Source organism: Poecilia reticulata, chromosome 8 (genome assembly GCF_904066995.2).
Source record: "Poecilia reticulata chromosome 8, P_reticulata-male-v2, whole genome shotgun sequence".
In the NCBI taxonomy this organism is placed as follows: Eukaryota; Metazoa; Chordata; class Actinopteri; order Cyprinodontiformes; family Poeciliidae; genus Poecilia; species Poecilia reticulata.
In genome coordinates, this window is record NC_088837.1 from 6,838,627 (window position 1) to 6,858,670 (window position 20,044).

Here is a 20,044-nt window from a genome sequence, read left to right on the forward strand (position 1 = left end):
ACTGGGGGAAAAAAGTGGTTCTGTTCTAGGTGAACAAAAAAAGGTGTATTGTTTGACTCATTAAATACAAGATATTAATACAAGACATCAATTAGATGTGTTTTTGTAACTAAGGAAAAAGATCTTTGTAGAACATCAACCAGTCTCTAGCAGCGAATCCTCTGACCTCGAAAATGCACAAATTGGAATTCTGAAAATAAATTTACTTAATGGAAAAATGTGAATTTCTAAAAAAAAAAAGAAAAAAAGAAAAAAAAATCTTTTTGGTAAAAAAACAAGATTTTGTGTGGTGATGAGGTGGTTTATCAGCTTTATCAAAAATAAATATACTTCACAAATATATAAGTATATTTTCCAGAAAACTTACTTTGTAGCTGCCACCTGCGTGAGCCACTTCAAGCATCCAGCATGCTGAGGAGAGGGAATATTCCATGCAGACAAAGAGTCTGCATAATGTTGCATAAAGTTAAATCTCATGTGTCATATTTGAGTAGCACCTCTGTAAATACAGTAGCAGTGGAACCTATGAGAGGTATGTTCAAAAGGCTAAAGGTCAAACTAACTTTGATACATAAAGATCTGTAAAAGGGTGAAGCTTAAGTTTTTACTTACTTAAAACAAACTGTCTTCGTAGGCCTTTGAAACACAAAGTAGATCTGCAATTAAATGAAAGATAAGAAGTTAGTTTACGGATTCATTTTCTAAATTTAACCCATGTTCAAAAAAAACTTCCAAAACACAACAATGCATGACAGCGATAGAATTATTTTCTTTTCACTAAAAACAAAGTGGCTGCTTGGCCTGTTCTCATGTGAATGACAAAGTTTTATACCGCAGTGCAGATTGGAAACTTACTTTTATGTTAAACATTTCTGAGATTAAACTAACTGAAAGGCTTTGAGAGGTTCATGGTCATTTTGAGGAGCTGCGTTTTGTTGTATAAATCTTGTATTTTTCTAGTCAGTGCTGCTGTATTCAGACTTAAGTGCAATAATTACCCGGCAGCACTGAATTTGCACCGGTATTAAGCCAGTTCTAATCCCGATGTTCTACTGTCATGAGATGATGTTTTTTATTTATTTATTTGAAGTCTGTGTGTATCTTGAAAAGATATAGCCGTAGTGAAGAACATCTCAACTACCCCAATTTTCTTTGGTATATTAAGACTAGCAACGCAGGACAACAAATTACTGTCTTCCTAATAACACTTTACGTTTTCCATGTTTTGTTACATTACAATCACAAATTTTTACATATTTTACTGGGATTTTATTTGAAAAATCAACACAAACTATAACATTTGTAAAGGGTAAGTAGTAAAATAAGAACAATGGGTAAGTACAATTATTTCAGGAAACACACTGTGGCGTGTTTTTATTCAGTTCTTTGACTCAAAACTTTGCACCTCCCCTTGTCACTGCAGTCAACTACTATACAGTATGTTACCACCAGTTTTGCAGTAGAAACAGCAGAATCATGTATGGCCATGCTTCTTGTAAAAGTACGTCAAACTCAGTCAGATTAAATGAACAGTCTCTGCAAACAGCAATTTTATAGTCTTGCCCCAGATTGTCAAATTAATTTTAAATCATTTTATAGCACTAAAAAATGCTGACACTAACTATGTTACTGTCAGTTGTTGTAAAAATGCTACAAAATATGACTTTGTATATTTAAAGCGTTTCCCAAACTTAAATTAAGAGGCCTAAAGAGGCCTACTTTCTTTCTGTACAAAAGAAAGTGTGCTCTTTCTTTTTCAGAAAGAGCACATTTGAGCACATCCTTGAAGGCGGAGCTAGGTCCAACCAGACGTTTTGTACAACTCAACGGTTGCCATGGAGATTAAAACATTTCTGAAACATTCATGACAGAATAAAAGCAACACTCTGGGTATATTTTTGATGAGGGAATAACAGTATAGCATGATGTAAAGCTAAAAAAAAGTAGATTTTACATAACACTGCCCCTTTAAAAAGAGGATACAAACCTTTTCAGATTTCTATTTAAAAGAAAGTGTTGAAATCTATTCATCTTTTTTTTCCACTTACAATTATCCACTAGATTGTGTTGGCTTAGTTCGTAACATCCATCCATCCATCCATTTTCTTTACACCCTTGTCCCTTATTGGGGTCGGGAGGGTTGCTGGTGCATATCTCCAGCTGACGTTCCGGGCGAGAGGCGGGTTACACCCTGGACAGGTCGCCAGTCTGTTGCAGGGCAACACTAGTTCGTAACATTGCAATGAAATACAATGACGCTTGTATTTCAGTGCTAACAAACTGCAAAAACTTTTGCAAAACTGTCTAACTGAACAAAATTTAAATTCCCGACAAAAACAAAAAAAATGTACATCTCAACATTAACGATAACGCCAACACAGCGACTAGATGCGTCTTAAAAGCACATTGTTTTGTTCAGCTACCAGCAAAGTGACCAAACTAAATGACTGTTTTATTGAGCATTTCGTTTTGTGTCCACGGGGGTGGAAAACCATTAAAACCGAATATTTTTAGAGGAGCACATCATCGCTGCGTGATGAGCTCCAAAACAGCAACCAGCAAGACATGAGACAGAAGCCGTCCAACAAAGGACACCTTTGTTCCCAAAGTCGAATTCTTCAACATCGTTTTCTACATTTTCCTTCAAATGACTCAATCGCCATGGCCCTCGCCTCTCATTCCGCTAAATTATCATTCTTCGACCACGTCCTCCTCGTCCCACGGAGATGCGAGCTGTTTGGGAGGTTTTCGCAGCGTATCTCTGAGACATGACAAGTACGATAAGCAAACAAATGTACAAATTTTCCCTCTATGGCACATGGAGCAATTCAGTGATAAAAAATAAGTTGCTGCTTTTATCCCAAGGGAGAAAAGGGACCCAAGGAACCATTGAGGTTTCTCTTTTGTCCTCTGCCCCCAGTGGGTTTCTGGCCTCTTGTTACAGATGCAGCTGCAGCCGAGCAGCACACAACTTTATGGTTTGCGGGTTAATGCAAAAGGACTTAATGTTGGTCTGGTGTTATGGGGATGCTCAGAGCGTCTGTGGCTGAAGCTGACCCAATGTACAACGGTGCACAAAGCAATTACAGTGGACCTGTTTAATGTGTATCTGTGGGATTGTGCAACAAAGTAAGGGCGTATTCTTCAGATTTATGTGTTTTTATAAAACAATTAAGTCTAACAGCACTTCTTCTCTAAATAATATCTGTTCTTGTCACTTGTTGAGCTCTCAGGAGAGCAATGAGTCGGCAGCAGGAGCGCAGCAATGTGGGCAGAGCTAGAAAAAGAACACTAGTTTAAAAACATCTACAAAATAAAAACACTTGAATGCTATTTGGACTTTTCACATGGCATTTGAAATTATGCTAAAAAATCTGCAACGGAGCACACACCTTGCACATTTTTAAGTTCAATTCTGACATTTGCTGTTATGACTATGAAGCATGGAGGGGAAGGTATGGTGATGTGGGGTTGGGTGATTCTGGGTGGCAGAAATATCAGAACCTTTCATTGCGATACCCCTAAATAAAGCTGAGGTCAAAGAATTCTCCTCACACAAGTCAGCTACTCGTTAAATCTCTGTGTAGTTATGTGTGTGTACTGTGGTCCAGTAAGAAGATATCAAACGTTAAGATATCAAACCACCAACTCATCTCCCAGCTGGACACGGTGGCATTAACCAGCAGAGCAGTAAGTAGGGTCATGTTTACTCTGGAGGAGCTGTGCAGCCCCAATCCTCAGAATCTGTTGCTAGAATGGCTATCAGCTGCACTCCACTAATCTGGTTGCTATGGAACAACATTCGGAGGAAAGCCAAAAAAAATTCATTTGCATCTCGGCACAGCAGATGTGGAGGAGCCAACGATCAAGAGGACGAAGTTAATCTGGTCAGATGATGAAAGAATTGGTACACTTTAGCACACATACAATCTAATTCCAGGTGGAGCTGTAGCGAAGATGTGGATTTGCAAACTATTGCCTCTGATTACAAAGGTGCACCACATTGTTCTGCTTTTTGTGTTTTTTTTATTATTTCGAAAACCATGTACGTTTTTCCTTTCAAATGCAAAATTATGCGATATACGTATCATTGGTCTGTTTGCTAAAGTCTAAAAATGTCAATCTGTGGTTGAGACGTGACAATGTATGAAGACGGGGTCCTTTAGTCTTGATTTGTTGCTACAAAATAACAACTGGTGGTCAAAGAGAGATGAAAACTAACAGCAATGCACTGAATCATTAATGCAACACAAACAATAAGGTGTCTACTAAAAATTAACTTACCGAGCCATAACTGAGCACAAAGACATGTTGGTTACGACCAACCAGTAACGAGTTGTGCTCATGGATTACCAGCAGGGATCAGCTTAACGAAACTCTATTTGGTCTCTCGTTCTCATCTGGGATGCTCACCCCAAGTGACCCCTCCACCCCCCAACCCACATTAACCCCCATATATCAATTTCCTCTAGATGTTCCCCCTCACACAACAAGAAGTAACTGGACTCTTTCCCTTGGTTGGTCAGTGCATACATGAAACAGAACAACACAATGGGCTATTCATTAAAGCAGCAAAACACAAAGATACACACACACACACACACACACACACACACACACACACACACACACACACACACACACACACACACACACACACACACACACACACACACACACACACACACACACACACACACATTCACAACTCTGCTCATACCCACAGATGTTCATCCATTCATTTAAGAATAGAAAACAGCCTCCTTCCTGTATTACATTCTTGAACCCAAATATATCATAAAACGTTTTTTTTTTTTTTTTTTTTTAAATCTATCAGTAAAATAAAAACCTTCTGTAATTCTGTTCTCACCCTGTTCTTCCTTCAGGGTTGGAAAATTAACGGGGATAGATCAGAATCTTGTTAATATCTCCTTTCATTTTTTTGCCAGAGGAAGTCAAGCTAGAGTTACTGCAAAAAAGGCCAGTCTTGATTACATTAGTAACGACTTAATAACTGTTGGGTTAATAGCACGCTAGATCCACCAGGGTTGGCTGATCCACTTCAGTGAGGGCATTTAGAGACACACCTGCTTTGTCCCACACAGGTGCATGAAAGAGAAGAGGAAAACACAGAGAGGTAGAGTGAGACCCACTCTGATGTAGACAACTTTTTAAAAAATTATAGAGATTTAGATTTACTGAATAAAATTGGTGTAACAATTTAAATATATTTAATTTGGGCAAATTTCAATCACTACTTCCGATCAGAAATGACGTCAGTTTAACCGTTTAAAAGGCAAAGAAATTGTTGAAATGCAAATCAATTGCTAAAGTTTACTTAATAAACTAATGCAGTTGAATGCAAAATTAAGTGTTAAGATCAAAGTTTGTTCTTCGTGTTAAAAAGCAACAAGTGTTGATTTGTGACAAGGACATAAAACAGCTTTGAACTTCTTAAAGAGATTTATTTATTTTTCCCTGAGAACAAAAATCAAGATGTAGCAATGAGCTTTTAAACTCCATCAGGAAGCAAACTTGTAGTTTGTTAGCAAGCTTGACATTAACAATAGTTCTGTAGCAGAGCTAGTTTGGCACAAAATGCTACTAAATTAGTAATACATATTTGTGAAATGTGTATTGTTTACACGTTCTAATAAAAATACAAATTTCAAATCTATTCTAACAAACTTTTCAACAAAAATTAGCACAGGGATCAGTGGCTCAGCTTGCTAGCAAGTTTGGGTTTTGAGTTAGCACTGTTGCTAAACTAAAGAAGGTGTAAAAAGTTACTGAAACAGTAATAATCTGTTAAAATCTATTCTAAGAAGATAGTATTTAAGTCATTTACTTGACACCAAAGTCAAGATGTAATGTTTATTAGCAATGACTCCCTCAGAGCTTGTCAGACTTTAGCAGTAGTGCTATCGCTAAATTTTTAAAGCTGAACACAAATGGAAGTTCTTGTCCAAAAACAGAAAAGCTCAGCCACATGGCAAATATTTGTTCTTTGTATTTAGTTAATTTTTTCATTTATTTTTACAATCCATAAAAAGACATGCCTTACCACTGAAAATAACTTTCGTTGACTAAATCCTTTTCTTCAAATGAATTCTGTTCAAAATATAAAGATAGGATTTATTTCCTAAAGCAATTCCTTAACCACTAGCTGACATGAGGCGCTACATGTGGCACCTCATGTTAGCTAGAGGTTAATGTTGAATGAATTGAACCATTATTAATAATTATGTTTGCAATTGATTCTGCTCGAGAAAACGTAAGAGTTTTAATAGCGAATATTCACAACCTCCCAAAATCCCTTTTTACAGAGTACAGAAACTGCAGGGACGTCATCAGGTACAGCTTTTCATGAAATGAGTTAAGATTGTATTTGTTTATTTATTTAAACTAAATTTATTTGAAAAGAAAGATGAAGATATGATGCAACGTATCTCAGGAATCGGTGCACCCTCGTGTTAATAACTAATAAAGAACTGACAATGACTGTTCTTTTGGGAAAGCCCACAACATACAGGTCACATGGTCACACATGATAACCTTCCAGCAAACAGATTACTGGTCTACTGGTTCAGTCTGAAAATCTGCATCATATTTCTGTTTAAAAAAAAAAACAAAAAAAACTTTCAGGCAAAACAGAGTGCATCTTACAAAGCTCACCCCTTAAACAAATCTCTTATTGTCAAGAAAGAAGAAAAAAATCTCCAAATGTTTCCATGGAGATTTCTTCATAAACTGAAAAAGATATAGCACTTTTGTTATTATTATTTTTCTAACTTAAAAATCATTCTAAGAATTTAAACAAAACTTATGGTCTAACAAATATTATTTGTGAGAGTTTTGTTTTCAGTGCTGTTCTATGTTTTTCTTGTTAAAGGAAGGAGTTTTCATGAACGAGAAATAGATTTTGATAGTATTGTTTTATTTTATTTAGAATTGAGGTAACTGATGTGGATACCTTAACAGTTTATTTTTATTGTGACAATGCATTTTGTAGTTGTTTTATATGCTATGTATTACAAGAAGTCAAGTGTTTCAATATTAAAAATGTAAAAAAAAATATCCATACTCTGGTCTCTTGTGTTTCTTTATAGAGTCAGACTAAAATGTGACGAACGCAAAATTGACATATTTTTTTTTCAAAGCGCCAGGAACGATGACAATTTCTACACGACCGCTTCAATCTACTCCAAAAGCTCATAAAAAGAGTATTATTCTTCTATTCATCTACAAAATATCCGTTTGTTTACGCCTATGTGTGTCGCACTTAATTTTATTTTCTTCTCAGCCATCACTTCACAAACACGCACCCAAAAGGACTCACAGCAAATCGAGGCCGAGCCGCTCATCCTCAGCTCCATCCTGGCTCAAACTCCCGGAGCGGCGCTCCGACGGCTCCCCGCTTCACAGCACCGCGAGGCCGACTGTCCCAGCGTAGCTCCCCGGGCCAAGCCGCCGTCCTCCCGGAGGGTCTGTCTCTCCGTGTCAGGATTGAGTGGCAATGCAAGACAAAACACAAGCCTTTTTTACTACTTCCATTCCGTCTTTTTTTTTTTCTTCCATTGCATTACACAAAACTTCTTTTTGTTCATTTTTTCCTCTTTTAACATGGGGAAGGGGGTGCTCGTTTTTGATCACATGATTAGAATTCACCTGAGATGGAAACAAATGCAAAGAAAAGGAGGGGAGAGTGGAGGAATAAAAGAGGCACATCATTGTTAGGGCCTCTCTTATCAGAGTCCACATTCATTGCTAATGAAAAACGTGGTGAATTTTGGATTGGGGGCCGGTGTGTGTGTGTGTCGCATGGCACAGATACAAGGGGGTCATTGTAGCGGGGAAGACGCTTGTGTTTGTGTCGGAGCGACCCATGATGTTCCCTCTAGTCTCTCCTTTCTGTTTATATACAAGTGATGCTTGATTTCAACGAGCGTTCATGTCTCAGTTTGTAAAAAGGTGCTGATCCAGTTAGAAAACACGATGAGCCTGCATAAAGCGTTTGGCGCCATGGACATAGACATTCTGTAATACTGTAATAGATAGATAGATAGATGGATGGATGGATGGATGGATGGATGGATGGATGGATGGATGGATGGATGGATAGATAGATAGATAGATAGATAGATAGATAGATAGATAGATAGATAGATAGATAGATAGATAGATAGATAGATAGATAGATAGATAGATAGATAGATAGATAGATAGATAGATAGATAGATAGATAGATAGATAGATAGATAGATAGATAGATAGATAGATAGATAGATAGATAGATAGATAGAAGGTCAAGCCCCGTCAGAATCTTCAGCAGTGAAATGCATTTCAGATGCTCTGAGACAGACCAATAGAATTCAACTCTTGTTAGCTACGCCAGCTAGCATTTCCGCGCCTTAAAGGTGGAATTCCCACATTTAGTTGCTAAAAAAAGGCAAATTAATTAAGTTTGAACAAAACTACCAAAGAAATAAAAAGATTTAAAACTCAAAAATATGTATTTGCCAGGTGAGCTATAAATTATATTTGAAAAAAGGTGCTTTAGCCTAAAATAAAAGCTAATTCCTCAAGGGTAGCTAAAAAAGCGAACCAAACATTCTCAGTAAATATTTTGTCTGCCTGAGAAGGCAGAAATGTTCACCATAGTTGAATTTTTAAAATTTTTTATTTATTTATTTTACAAAAATTCAAATGTGACTTAAAAAAAAAGTTCTTAGCGTTCTGGTTAAGAAGCTTAGCTTGCTAGCAAGCTTTAGCATTAGCGCTAGCATTAACGTTTTGGAACAAACTGGTCAAGTCAAGCCAAAAACAGTATATTTATTTCAATAGTATCTAATTCTATTAAAATACTTAATTTATACCACAATAAAAATTTAATGTTACAACTCATATCATCCGTAGATCTTTAAAAAGACAAGTGCTAGTATTTTATGCAACTTTCACTACTTGTCTGGCAGCCATATTGGAAAGTGAACTTTTGACTGCTCAGTAAGCTCTGACTTTTCTTAGTCAGAATTCAAGTTTCATGGGGCCTTCTTTTGCCGCTGGAAAGTAGGAAAATACGACTTTCAAGTGCAAAGCGGTGGCGCCATTAGGACGGTTCTTTTTTTTTTTAAAAAAAATTTTATTATTTTTTTTACTGAATTTATCCATTCATCCTTAATAGAATCAATGTGGGCAGGTTATTTGCTTTTACATTTTCTGCTGGACACCACAGCTAACAGCAGACCAAAGTAATTAATATCTCCAGTTGAATTCTAGCAAAAAAATGTTGATTTGTTGCCTCAACAGAGCAGCTAAGGTTGTTAAAATTGAAAAATTTTTGAACACTTCATTTATCAACCATATGCTCAATTCACATTTTAACCTATTTACTGTCAACCTGAGTATTTAATACAAATCTAGAACTTCTTGGTTGCTGAAAATATTAATCTGCATCCCCATGAAAAGCTGGGGGCCAAAATTTTTAAGCGACTTTTTAGAATAACAAAACCAGCATGTGTGATGTGGCACACTTTAAAATCTTATTTTTCAACAAACTAAACTGATAGATAGATAGATAGATAGATAGATAGATAGATAGATAGATAGATAGATAGATAGATAGATAGATAGATAGATAGATAGATAGATAGATAGATAGATAGATAGATAGATAGATAGATAGATAGATAGATAGATAGATAGATAGATAGATAGATAGATAGATAGATAGATAGATAGATAGATAGATAGATAGATAGATAGATAGATAGATAGATAGATAGATAGATAGATAGATAGATAGATAGAGACTTCTCTGAATTTAGAACAGACTTCTCTGAATTTGCATATATGCGCGCTGCGACTTTAAGACCCGTCCCCTGTATCTTTTCCTTTTCCTTTTTTTTCTCTCCCGTCCTCGCACAAGGGGCTCTTTAAGCCCTGGCACGGACACACAGAGCCAGCATTCATTCTCGGGCTGCGAGCGAGGGGGCTGGGGAGCGAGCGTCACTTTGGAGACTTGGGAACTCACGGATCTTCGTGCTAAACCGGCGACCTCCTTTTCTCATTCCCGAAGTAAGGCGCTTAGCATTTCCAACTCTTTGCTCTCTGCTGACGGTGGCTGCACTGGCTCCGCGATTTGATCGTTTTCTCCTCTTCACAATTAGAAATGTAATGGCATCGCTTTTGATTACCGATAGAGTTATGGAGTGGTTTTGTTTTGTTTTGTTTTGTTTTGTTTTATGTTTTTGACGTTTTATCATTTTTGCTCTGAATGGCTTTATGTCCTGTTTCATTATTGTTAAGATTCCTGGAATCATTAGAGCGACAAGTGCTTCTGTTGCAGACGGATTTCTTGATTACAACGTTCGACCATTTTATTTTATTTATTTATTTACTTATAAAAACTTTACGCACTTTTTGAAATCACATTTTGTTCTTTTATTGTGGTATGTTGCAGCTTGGATGAACCTAGCATAGGAAACAAAACAAAACAAAAAAAGTTTTGCAGCGAGCAAATTAAGGCCAACTTATTGGCCAGTCAGGCGGTGATAATGAGATCCCGTCGCCCAAATTCATTATGCCCAGTAAAGGTGCTTAATAGCCTAATGAAAACCAGCAGCAGATTCTAAAGTTGTTCTTTTTTTTTCTCTCCCGAACACAATGTTGACTATTGACAATAAAGTCATAAATAAGAGACATAAACAAGCAAACTGTGGCGCTATACATGTCGTTTGGTACCTTTTACGCACGGCTTTTACGCACTGACATCTCTTGGGACCTAATGACAGCCTGCTAATTGGGACTTGTAGTCCAGGTGGTGAGCGGGTTTCAAGAAGTTGGACAGGTGGTGGAGCTCAACCACCCGTTTTCTGGAAACGAACACCGCCGACACCCGTTAATTAAATGCTAGTTTTCCAAACACGTTTATCGAGAGATACGGTTAATGCATCCACTTAGGTTAACGAGAGGAGTCCATTTCACTGAGAAAACGACTCAGTTTTATCTCGTTTTTACAAAAGCGCTGTCTAGTTTGCTAACACGTAGAGGAAACGCACGCGCACGAGGTTTATGTTTCCAGCGCCAGTCGCTAAGTCTTTTTCGCTTCCTGTAGGTAATATTTAGCGCGATAACAAAAACGAAAACCATATTGTGACTTAATTAAAGGAGTGTTGCTATGCAGAAATATTTAAATTATTAAAAATAATAATAATAATCCACCTTAGAAACTTTTAAAAATCTTTGAACTCCCTGTGGTTTGTGCTTTCAAATCAGCTCATTTTAGTCCCACCTAAAAGCAGTGTCCATTTAAAATGCTAGAACAAAGACGATTTCTCATTTTAATAATTTCAGTTGTTATTTTCATATTGTTGGCCAAAAGATTGAGCGGAAAAAACGAGAAATGAATGAATAAGCAAATAACAAGTCAAGGGATTAAATTCTAAATTCTTCTAAATCTTGAAATTTATTTTTATAAAGAACATTGTGCATACTTTCTCAAGTTATGCTAATTTAAGGGGCCGTGGCTTCCACTAGGTGGCGCAGCAGCTTGTTGGTAGCAACATTTTTGTGTAGAATAATGTTCTACATTATTCTACACTGTGTTGGAATGAAGATAATTTTTTAGTCATTTCAAATAGGTTTTAAAATGTGGGCAACATTATATACATTATATAATGTATAGGCATTATATAATGTATAATGCCTATACAATATAATGTATATGCATTATAATGTATAATTATAATGCCTATATTATAATTATACATTATAATATCGGCATTATAAATGTATAGGCTATACATTATATAGCCTATACATTATAAATGTATAGGCATTTATAATGTATAAATGCCTATACATATAGGCAAAAATATTATGCCTATGTATAAAAAAGTAGGCATAATATTTTTATTATGAATTTAAGAGTGGAAAGTTCAAGTTTTAATTAACTTTACTATTTATTTATATGGTTATTCTGCTGTGATTTTTTTTGTCAATTTAAGATTATCAGTGCCGCCCCCCCCCACACCCCCGCCCCCCCAATTAGGCAACTTTTTTCCGAAATTTTCCGGAGACGCCCATGATCAAGTCACACAAACACTAGTGAAATAATAATAATAATAATAATAATAATAATAATAATAATAATAATAATAGAGAAATTTTTCCATATGTGGTGGAATTTTACACGATAAACCAGCGGGATTTGCTCAGTTGATGTTAAACTCAAACATTTTCTGTTCCAGGTCCTCGCTGTTGGATTTCGACCGCAGGACACCCGCAGGAGAGAGAGAACGGGAAGTCAGGAAGGAAGTGGGACTGGGTGAGTTTGGCACGGACCGCTGTCCATTAGCAGGTAAACTGGGGTCCAAGGTGCGCACTGAGCCGCCTATGATACCAACAACACGGATGGAAAGAACTTTAATGTGGAACCCTCACAGAGTTTTGCAACGCAGGCTCAGAGTAGAGACAGACTGGCAGTTTATATTATAATTTCATTGGAGGCCACAGAGACAGAAAGCAGAGCTGCCGCTCGGTGAGTCATTTTAAGGTAAAGAGGCAGAAGCCGGAGCCTGACAGGTAGAGCTGAGCTTTCAGGAACAAAGTTTGGTACTCCGGAGGACAGAGTGTGTGTGTCTGAGAGAGAGAAATAGAGAAATAGAGAGAGAAAGAGGGACAACGAAGATGTCCAGAGAGGAGCAGAGCTGTTCAGAGGTGGAGCTCAGTCCCGGCATGTCGGACGACAGTCGCTCCATGTCCCCGGGTCATTCCTCCAGCGCCGCGGGTGGAATCGACTCGCCCCTCCGCGAGCAGCAGCCGCAGCTGACGGCTCTGGACGACGCCTCGGCGGGCTGCTCCTGCGTCAGGTCCGACGACGAGGACGAGCGCTTCCCCGCCGGCATCCGCGAGGCGGTGAGTCAGGTGCTCAACTGCTACGACTGGACCATAGTGCCGATGCCCGTGCGTGTGAGCGCCGGAAGCAAGAGCAAGTCGCACGTGAAGAGGCCAATGAACGCTTTCATGGTGTGGGCGCAGGCCGCGCGGAGGAAACTGGCCGACCAGCATCCCCACCTGCACAACGCGGAGCTCAGCAAGACCCTGGGGAAGCTGTGGAGGTGAGGGGCCCACACCGCGCTGCTGGTGTCTTATGTTACCGTGTTGAGTTTTTGCGGAATCTCATTAACTTCTCAATATTTTTCAGATCTCACTAGGTGCTACTTATATGGAACGTTTTCTGTTTACTTTCCCCGAACTACTTTCTCTGGACTTTGAGGTTACTTTCCAAATGTTTCTATATATTCTCTATTATCAGCAAAGTGACAGTCCTAAGTGCTAAAAACAAACTGGACTTCTTTTCTTAATTCGAAAAATGTTTCGCATCTAACCTGGAAGCCTTCTTCAGTTCTAACTATAGGCTCATAAGTTGTATTTAAATAAATAAATAATAATAATAATAATAATAATAATAATAATAATAATAATCCTGAACGGAAGTTAAATGTTGTAACTTATCCAAGGTTTTTCAAAGAGTTGTTGTAGATGCTGATGGGAGTGGAAAGGAAGAAACTCCTGTAGCGGTTTGTGTTACAGGAAATGTGACAGAGCTGCTCTCCAACATGCTGCCACCTTGAGGTGTGCAATTCTGGAATACTCTAGAACAGTAATAGATGAAAGTCTACTAAGAAGCTGATGAAAGTCGATAGTAAGTTTCTGGAAAGCAACCACAAGATTAAGTAGAAGTTCCTACAAGTTGCCCGAAAGCAAACTCTTAAGTTCTAGGAAGCTACAGGAGCTGTTACACAGCGCCACCAGCAAAAAACAAACAAAAAAAAACAAAAACATGAATTAAAAAAAGCTACGTGAAGCATTGAAACGGAAATGTGCATGAAGCATTTGCATTCGCCAGTTATCAGGAAAAGGGATGATCTACGTGTTTTTTAATATCCCATCGTAAAAGCTGTTTTTACATGTCACCGACTATTTACATTTGGACAAACAAAGACACTGAAAGTGTGACTTGGTCAGTCCTGTTGATCATCTCCAATCACCCATCAAATACCTTTAGATTTAATTTTGTGGATTTTTGGGGTTTTTTTTACTATTCACTTTTTTAACAACAGTATTAGGTTGTTTAGATGGAAGGCCACCTTGTGTTTTCTGTCTGTTGAATAATTTTTTGCTTTGGAGAGAGGTTGCAAATATTTATTAATTTTCCTCTTGGTACATGAAGATACCTGCTATGAAAAAGAGAAATAGTCCAACACTCACTTTTTTTCTATTTAGCTTGTATTATCCCAAAGCATCACTTAGGAACACAACTCTGTCGTTAGCATTTTGTTGGCCTCGTTTGGTCACAGCTCACCAACTTACTTCTATCATGATCACATGACCACGGCAAAACATTGTTGAGGGTTTATCCTCTTTCAGAAGACTACATGTTTATTTCAAAACTTTGAACTGAAACCAAAAGTTATCCCCAGAAGTCTTATTCTAAATTTCATGCTGTGTCCAGTAGCTGAGAATGGCCCATCTTCACATGCAAACACCTAACATCTAAAGTTTCATGTGGGCAGCTAAGTGTGATAACAATACTCAATTCAAGGCATAAAGGTCACCGAAGTTAAAGGAATCAAACTTGATCGGATCAAATATTAATCAGATAAAAGCTGACCTTGCGCTCAGTCAGGATGAGTTAATTGGTTCCTGGAACATGATAAACAGGGAGGCTCAGGGAGGTCAGGGGTTTCTCATGCCAGTCGTAGTAATAGAAGGAGCTCAGTTCCGTGTTCACAGACAGGATGCGACCTTGGCCTTTTTATTTCATTACTGTCCAGCAGTCAAAAGCCCCCTGGCAGGCAGCTCAGTGGTGCACTTGGATTAAATTAAGCTATGTGGGGGGGAAAAAAGCAAAGAGAAAACGACACGCAGCAGTTTGTTAAAATGCACAAACACACATTAAATTTATCTGAAGTAGATCATATTTGAATTGACTTGTCCTTATGGTATACAGGGATTGGCAAAAGTAATTCTAAGAAAGCGAAACAAAGTACTGCATAACTGTGTTTATATTTTTTATATTAATGCTCACCTTCCAGACAAACACTGACCCTGAATGCCCTGACCTACAAAGTGACGGCTTAGATTAAGACTGGACAATATGGAATTAAAGTTTTATCACGATATTTTGACAATAAGAAATATTTATTACATCGTTTTTTAGGTAACCATATGACTCTAATTGTGTGTCCTAATTGCAATTAGGACACACAATTATTAAATTGCAACTATGACACGCAATAATTGCGTGTCTTAGTTGCAATTTATGCAATTCAAGAGCTGTAACACAAATACAGCTCTTGAAAAACATCTATATTTCTAATGTGTTTCTTTAGGACACCAGTCACATAAAGAAGTGTAATTTGTATCACTAAACTGCACATGGTATCTGGATTGTCAAATTTATTGGTATTTATTGATGCTTTTATGGAACAAACATATATAATAAAACTATCAAACCTGACAATAAGGGCAGTTTTGGGAGAGTTTAAACATCATTAATTGGAATTTATTGTAAGAGCAATAAATCAAAAATCTTATCATGATAAGAAACTTATGATCTTCACATGATAAATGAAGATCATGTGATCATGACATCATGAAGATCATGATATCATGATAAATGATACCTTATCATGATATCATTTATCATATCTTATGATATCTTATCATAAGATATGATAAATGATATCATGATAATTTATGATATTATGATATCTTATATATGATGATATTATGATATCTTATCATAGGGATAGGAAGATATTCCAGTCTCTAGATGTGCAAAACTGGTAGAGAGATATCCTAAAAGACATTTGAGTTAAATACAACTAAGGCCAAACATTTTAAATGAATACTCATATCTGACTTTCCTAATATATAGTGCTATGCAAACATCTTTAAAATTCTCTAGGTGTATCCAATTTAGGATTGAGTGCATAGCCTTTATCTTTGTAAACATCCCTTTAAATCTCTTCTTCTTGTCCAAGGCTTCTCAATGAGAGTGACAAGCGACCATTCATCGAAGAGGCCGAGAGGCTGAGGAAGCAGCACAAGAAGGATTACCCGGACTACAAATACCAGCCACGACGCCGCAAAAACGGAAAGCTCGGCTCCGGGTCAGGAAGTGAGGCCGATGGCCATTTGGAGGGTGAGGTCAGCCACAGCCAATCCCACTACAAGGGCCTCCACCTGGAAGTGGCCCGTAGCGGGGGAGCCGAGTCCCCTCCGGCTGATGGGCAACACCCTCATGCTGCAGGTGGGCTGCAGGCTCCCTCCTGTTGATACCCCCCAGATACCGTCTCTGTCACACCGTTAGAGTGTTTTCACACCTGATAGTTCGGTAGACTCGACTCAATAGGGAAACAAAATTACAATATTTCTTACATTTTCAACTGGTCAAATGAAACAAACATTTAGAAAAACCTGTTCCCTTCCCCGCCTGTGGGGGCACTGCACCGAGAACCACTAGAGGAAACGGTATGAAAACATCTTAAGAAGACACAGAGTACAACTTCCTTCTTTGTGAAATGTAAACAAAAACAGAGTAGCATTAGATTCTAGCAGCTATAGGATTTCTCTTTTGACTTTTGACCCACTAGCGATAGACACATTTGTTTTGGTTGTATTTACCAAGAATACCCTGCATTATAGTTTACTTCCTGCTTTTGGAGGTCCGATTGCATCCACCAATGCAATCGGACCAGAGTTCACTTTTTTGGTCTTTATCAGAGTTCAATTGTGCATCTATACATCCCCAAATGAATGAAACTTTCTAGGCAAACAAACTGGATTCCAATAAAAATAGACTGAACAGGGATTGTGTGAATTCACCCTTAGATTCAACTTCAAAAGAAGGCACAGTGTTTGGTAAATGCTTTTAGTCTGCAAAGCTAAAAATGGGGTAACAACCTTACTGTGTTTCTACAGGTCAGAGCCACAGTCCTCCCACACCTCCCACCACTCCGAAGACCGAACTTCAGTCTGGAAAGACAGGAGATGGTAAGAGGGAGGGAGCTGGGAATGGCGGCATGCGGAGCACAATGGCAGGAGAAGGCGTTCCTGGATCTGGCAAACCTCACATCGACTTTGGTAATGTGGACATCGGTGAAATAAGCCATGAGGTGATGGCCAACATGGAGCCATTTGATGTCAATGAGTTTGACCAGTACCTTCCCCCCAACGGGCATCCAGGGGTTGGTGCAGCAGCAGGAGGAGCTGCAGCAGCCTCTCCGGCCTCTCCGTATGCCTACGGCATTTCGTCGGCTCTGGCTGCAGCCAGCGGTCACTCCGCAGCCTGGCTCTCCAAGCAGCAGCAGCCGCCCCAGCAACATCACAGCTCCCCACTGGGCTCAGATCCATCCAAGGCGCAGATCAAGAGCGAGGCCGGAGGTTCCGGGTCTCACTTTGCGGAAGCAGCCTCAGCAGGCGCCCACGTCACCTACACCCCGCTCAGCCTTCCCCACTATAGCTCTGCTTTCCCCTCATTGGCCTCAAGGGCTCAGTTTGCGGAATACGCCGACCACCAGCCTTCGGGGACGTACTACGGCCACTCCGGCCAGGCTTCGGGGTTGTACTCTGCCTTCTCTTACATGGGACCTTCGCAGAGGCCTCTGTACACCGCCATCACTGACCCAACCAGTGCTTCGCAGTCGCACAGCCCCACGCACTGGGAGCAGCCCGTCTACACAACATTGTCGCGGCCATGACAGATGGCCAGAGCAGAACGCGCCGGTGCAGGTTCAGCCCCAGTGTCAGACCAAAGCAGGAGAGGCGGCTCCGTTTGCTACGACAGAGATAGAAGTGCTCTGGTCTGGGGGGAGTGGGCCAGCACTGGGGGAGTCGGCTGGAGACCCAGAGGGGGAAACACCTTCTGATCTCGGCCAGGTGGAGTGCATGCTGTTACAGCACATGACTGAGTACCGAGTGTGGGGCTTTTGAATTGAGTTTTAGTCGCCGCCGGCACTCGGTGTAGGAGTCTGGGATTGTAAAGCCTTGGGTAATGCAAAGAAAAACACCCACCCAATACGACTGCAGCAGAGTTTCTGACTCTTCAAACATCGAAACTACGCATGGGGATCGGGTTCCCGTTAGTGTGGAGACTTCATGAATTACAGCGGGCACGTTGTCTTTTACAAGCCGCTTCCACAGTAGTAAGGTCTTTATCAGGGTTTGAATGGTGTGACTAAATGCAAGCCAAATTCCTTTTGTTACAAAACGCATCAATGCCACACAAACCGAGGGCCAATTCCTTCGTTGGCTTTCCACTCTAACTCAGGATTGACCTTTAATTACACAGAAAACCTAAAAAGCAGGATTTTATTCAGCTTAGACGTTATGTTAATCTGACTTCTCTTTGTAAACAAAATGAACAGTTAGACAAAGTCCTTGTATATCTACACAAAACCAACTTTACAACTTCACACTATCATCGAGATAGACGACGCAGTGCATGTGAAGATATAAATGCACCTGTCATTTATTTATGTAAACTTTATGCAAGCTGACCAAAGTTTTATGACCAAAACTTTTGATGTTTTCTAAAGAAGAAACTGAATTGTTTTTAGATGTTTCTCCCAGCGTGACATCCAAAACTACCTAAGTAGACCTTTCTTGTCTGTTTTACTGTATAATTTTACTTGTATGTGTCAAAATCAACTTTTGCCTCGTTATTTTTCCATTAGCACTAATTTTGATAATTTTTTTTTTCTTAGCATGTCAATTAACTATTTTTATTGGTGGTGGAAGTGGGCCATCGAGAACACATTTCTAGCTCTAACTGTTGAATTTATGTTTGCCATGATGACTAACTACACTGGATGCCTTCACTGCTGTCTTTGCTTTTTGCTTTAGCGTTATTATTCATTGTTTATGTAAAAGTTCAGTATTCAGTGTTTGACAGGCCAATACTAAGACGCAGCTGCCACTTGTGTTTTAATGCAGTCTGATGTTAACTAAAAAAAAAGTGTTGTCCTTAATAATGCATGCTAGTAATTGGTACAGAGGGGTAACACCTTCTAGACTATTTCACGTTTTTGTCATTGAGTTTTGAAATTATAACTTTTATGTCTCTTTTTCAGTTCATGCCTAATGTTTCTCTTCATTACAAATGTTTCTTTTTGTAATTCTGACATATCTGCATTTCTGAGAACCTAATTAGCCTTACACAAAGGTCAAATAATAATAATAAAATAATAATAATTTGCCATGTCTTGTTTGTTTCACCATTGGACAACATATCCAAGCTGTTTATTTTCATTCTCTATCTAAGCTGTTTGTGCTTATTTGAACATTTACCTTTGTTTTCTGAGTGCTGCACTTCTTATTTATGTGCTTTTCATATTATTTTGCACTGCTTTTTCTCTTTGTTATGACCCATATTACTGACATGGTTTGTGTTTTATGTTTTTTAGAAGCAGAGTATGACTCAACTACATAAAAACAGGAACTAAAAGCCTTAACATGTGAAAATGTGCTGCGCTCCTTTACTTTCTATTGGAATAAAGCTATTTGTCTGCTTGAACATAACACCGCCTCTAATTATTTATGTAAGAAGATAAAACCTGTTTAACTGACCATTAACTAAAAAAAAATAATCAAATAATCTAATACCACAGCTACATAGTATCAGTGTTTGCACAATTGTTTGTTGCCTAATCTAAATGCCATTATTTGAAACAGAAAATTAACCAGCCAGAATTATGTTACCTTTTGCAAAATACACATTTTAGACATGCTTTTGAACACAATTTACATAAAAAAAATAGAAACAACAAAGAGTCACGGTAAAACACCGCTGATGCCATGATTCATCTGCTGTCTGGACACCAAGGCGTCTAGAGAGGCTACCGGCTGAGAACTGCGTCATCTGTGAGCGCTTTGGGACCGGGGAGGTGTCCATGGCAACACCCGCGATTTATTTACACAAGTAAGATGGACATATTATTGTGTACATATTGTGATTGGAATATTAATTTACTGTATT

General features: G+C 38.7%; 2 protein-coding genes across 7 annotated transcripts in view; one reads left to right on the plus strand and one right to left on the minus strand.

The window, feature by feature from the left end:
* The window catches only part of kdelr3 (KDEL endoplasmic reticulum protein retention receptor 3), a 28,442-nt gene extending 20,650 nt beyond the window's left edge, over positions 1-7,792 (minus strand). The window contains exons 1-3 of one of the 5 annotated variants that reach the window (XM_081609738.1): positions 7,340-7,649; positions 613-656; positions 368-446 (exon numbers count right to left, since the gene is read on the minus strand). Coding sequence is in view for 3 of the 5 variants with exons in the window: in XM_081609735.1 (XP_081465861.1) it covers positions 613-656; positions 4,285-4,346 (106 nt within the window). In the remaining 2 variants the exon portion in view is untranslated. The other 4 variants (XM_081609737.1, XM_081609736.1, XM_081609739.1 and 1 more) reach the window with 4 other exon arrangements.
* A 2,103-nt stretch (positions 7,793-9,895) lies between these two features.
* Positions 9,896-19,587, plus strand: sox10 (SRY-box transcription factor 10). 2 transcript variants are annotated; one of them, XM_081609732.1, is made up of 4 exons: positions 9,896-10,074; positions 12,249-13,118; positions 16,050-16,318; positions 16,990-19,587. In XM_081609732.1, exons 2-4 carry the CDS (start codon positions 12,688-12,690, stop codon positions 17,766-17,768), a joined length of 1,479 nt encoding a protein of 492 aa, XP_081465858.1. In that variant the 5' UTR covers positions 9,896-10,074; positions 12,249-12,687; the 3' UTR covers positions 17,769-19,587. The 2 variants fall into 2 exon arrangements, with proteins under 2 accessions (XP_081465858.1, XP_081465859.1); XM_081609733.1 differs by having other exon boundaries at positions 9,901-10,074; positions 16,050-16,210.
* Positions 19,588-20,044: the final 457 nt, after the last annotated feature.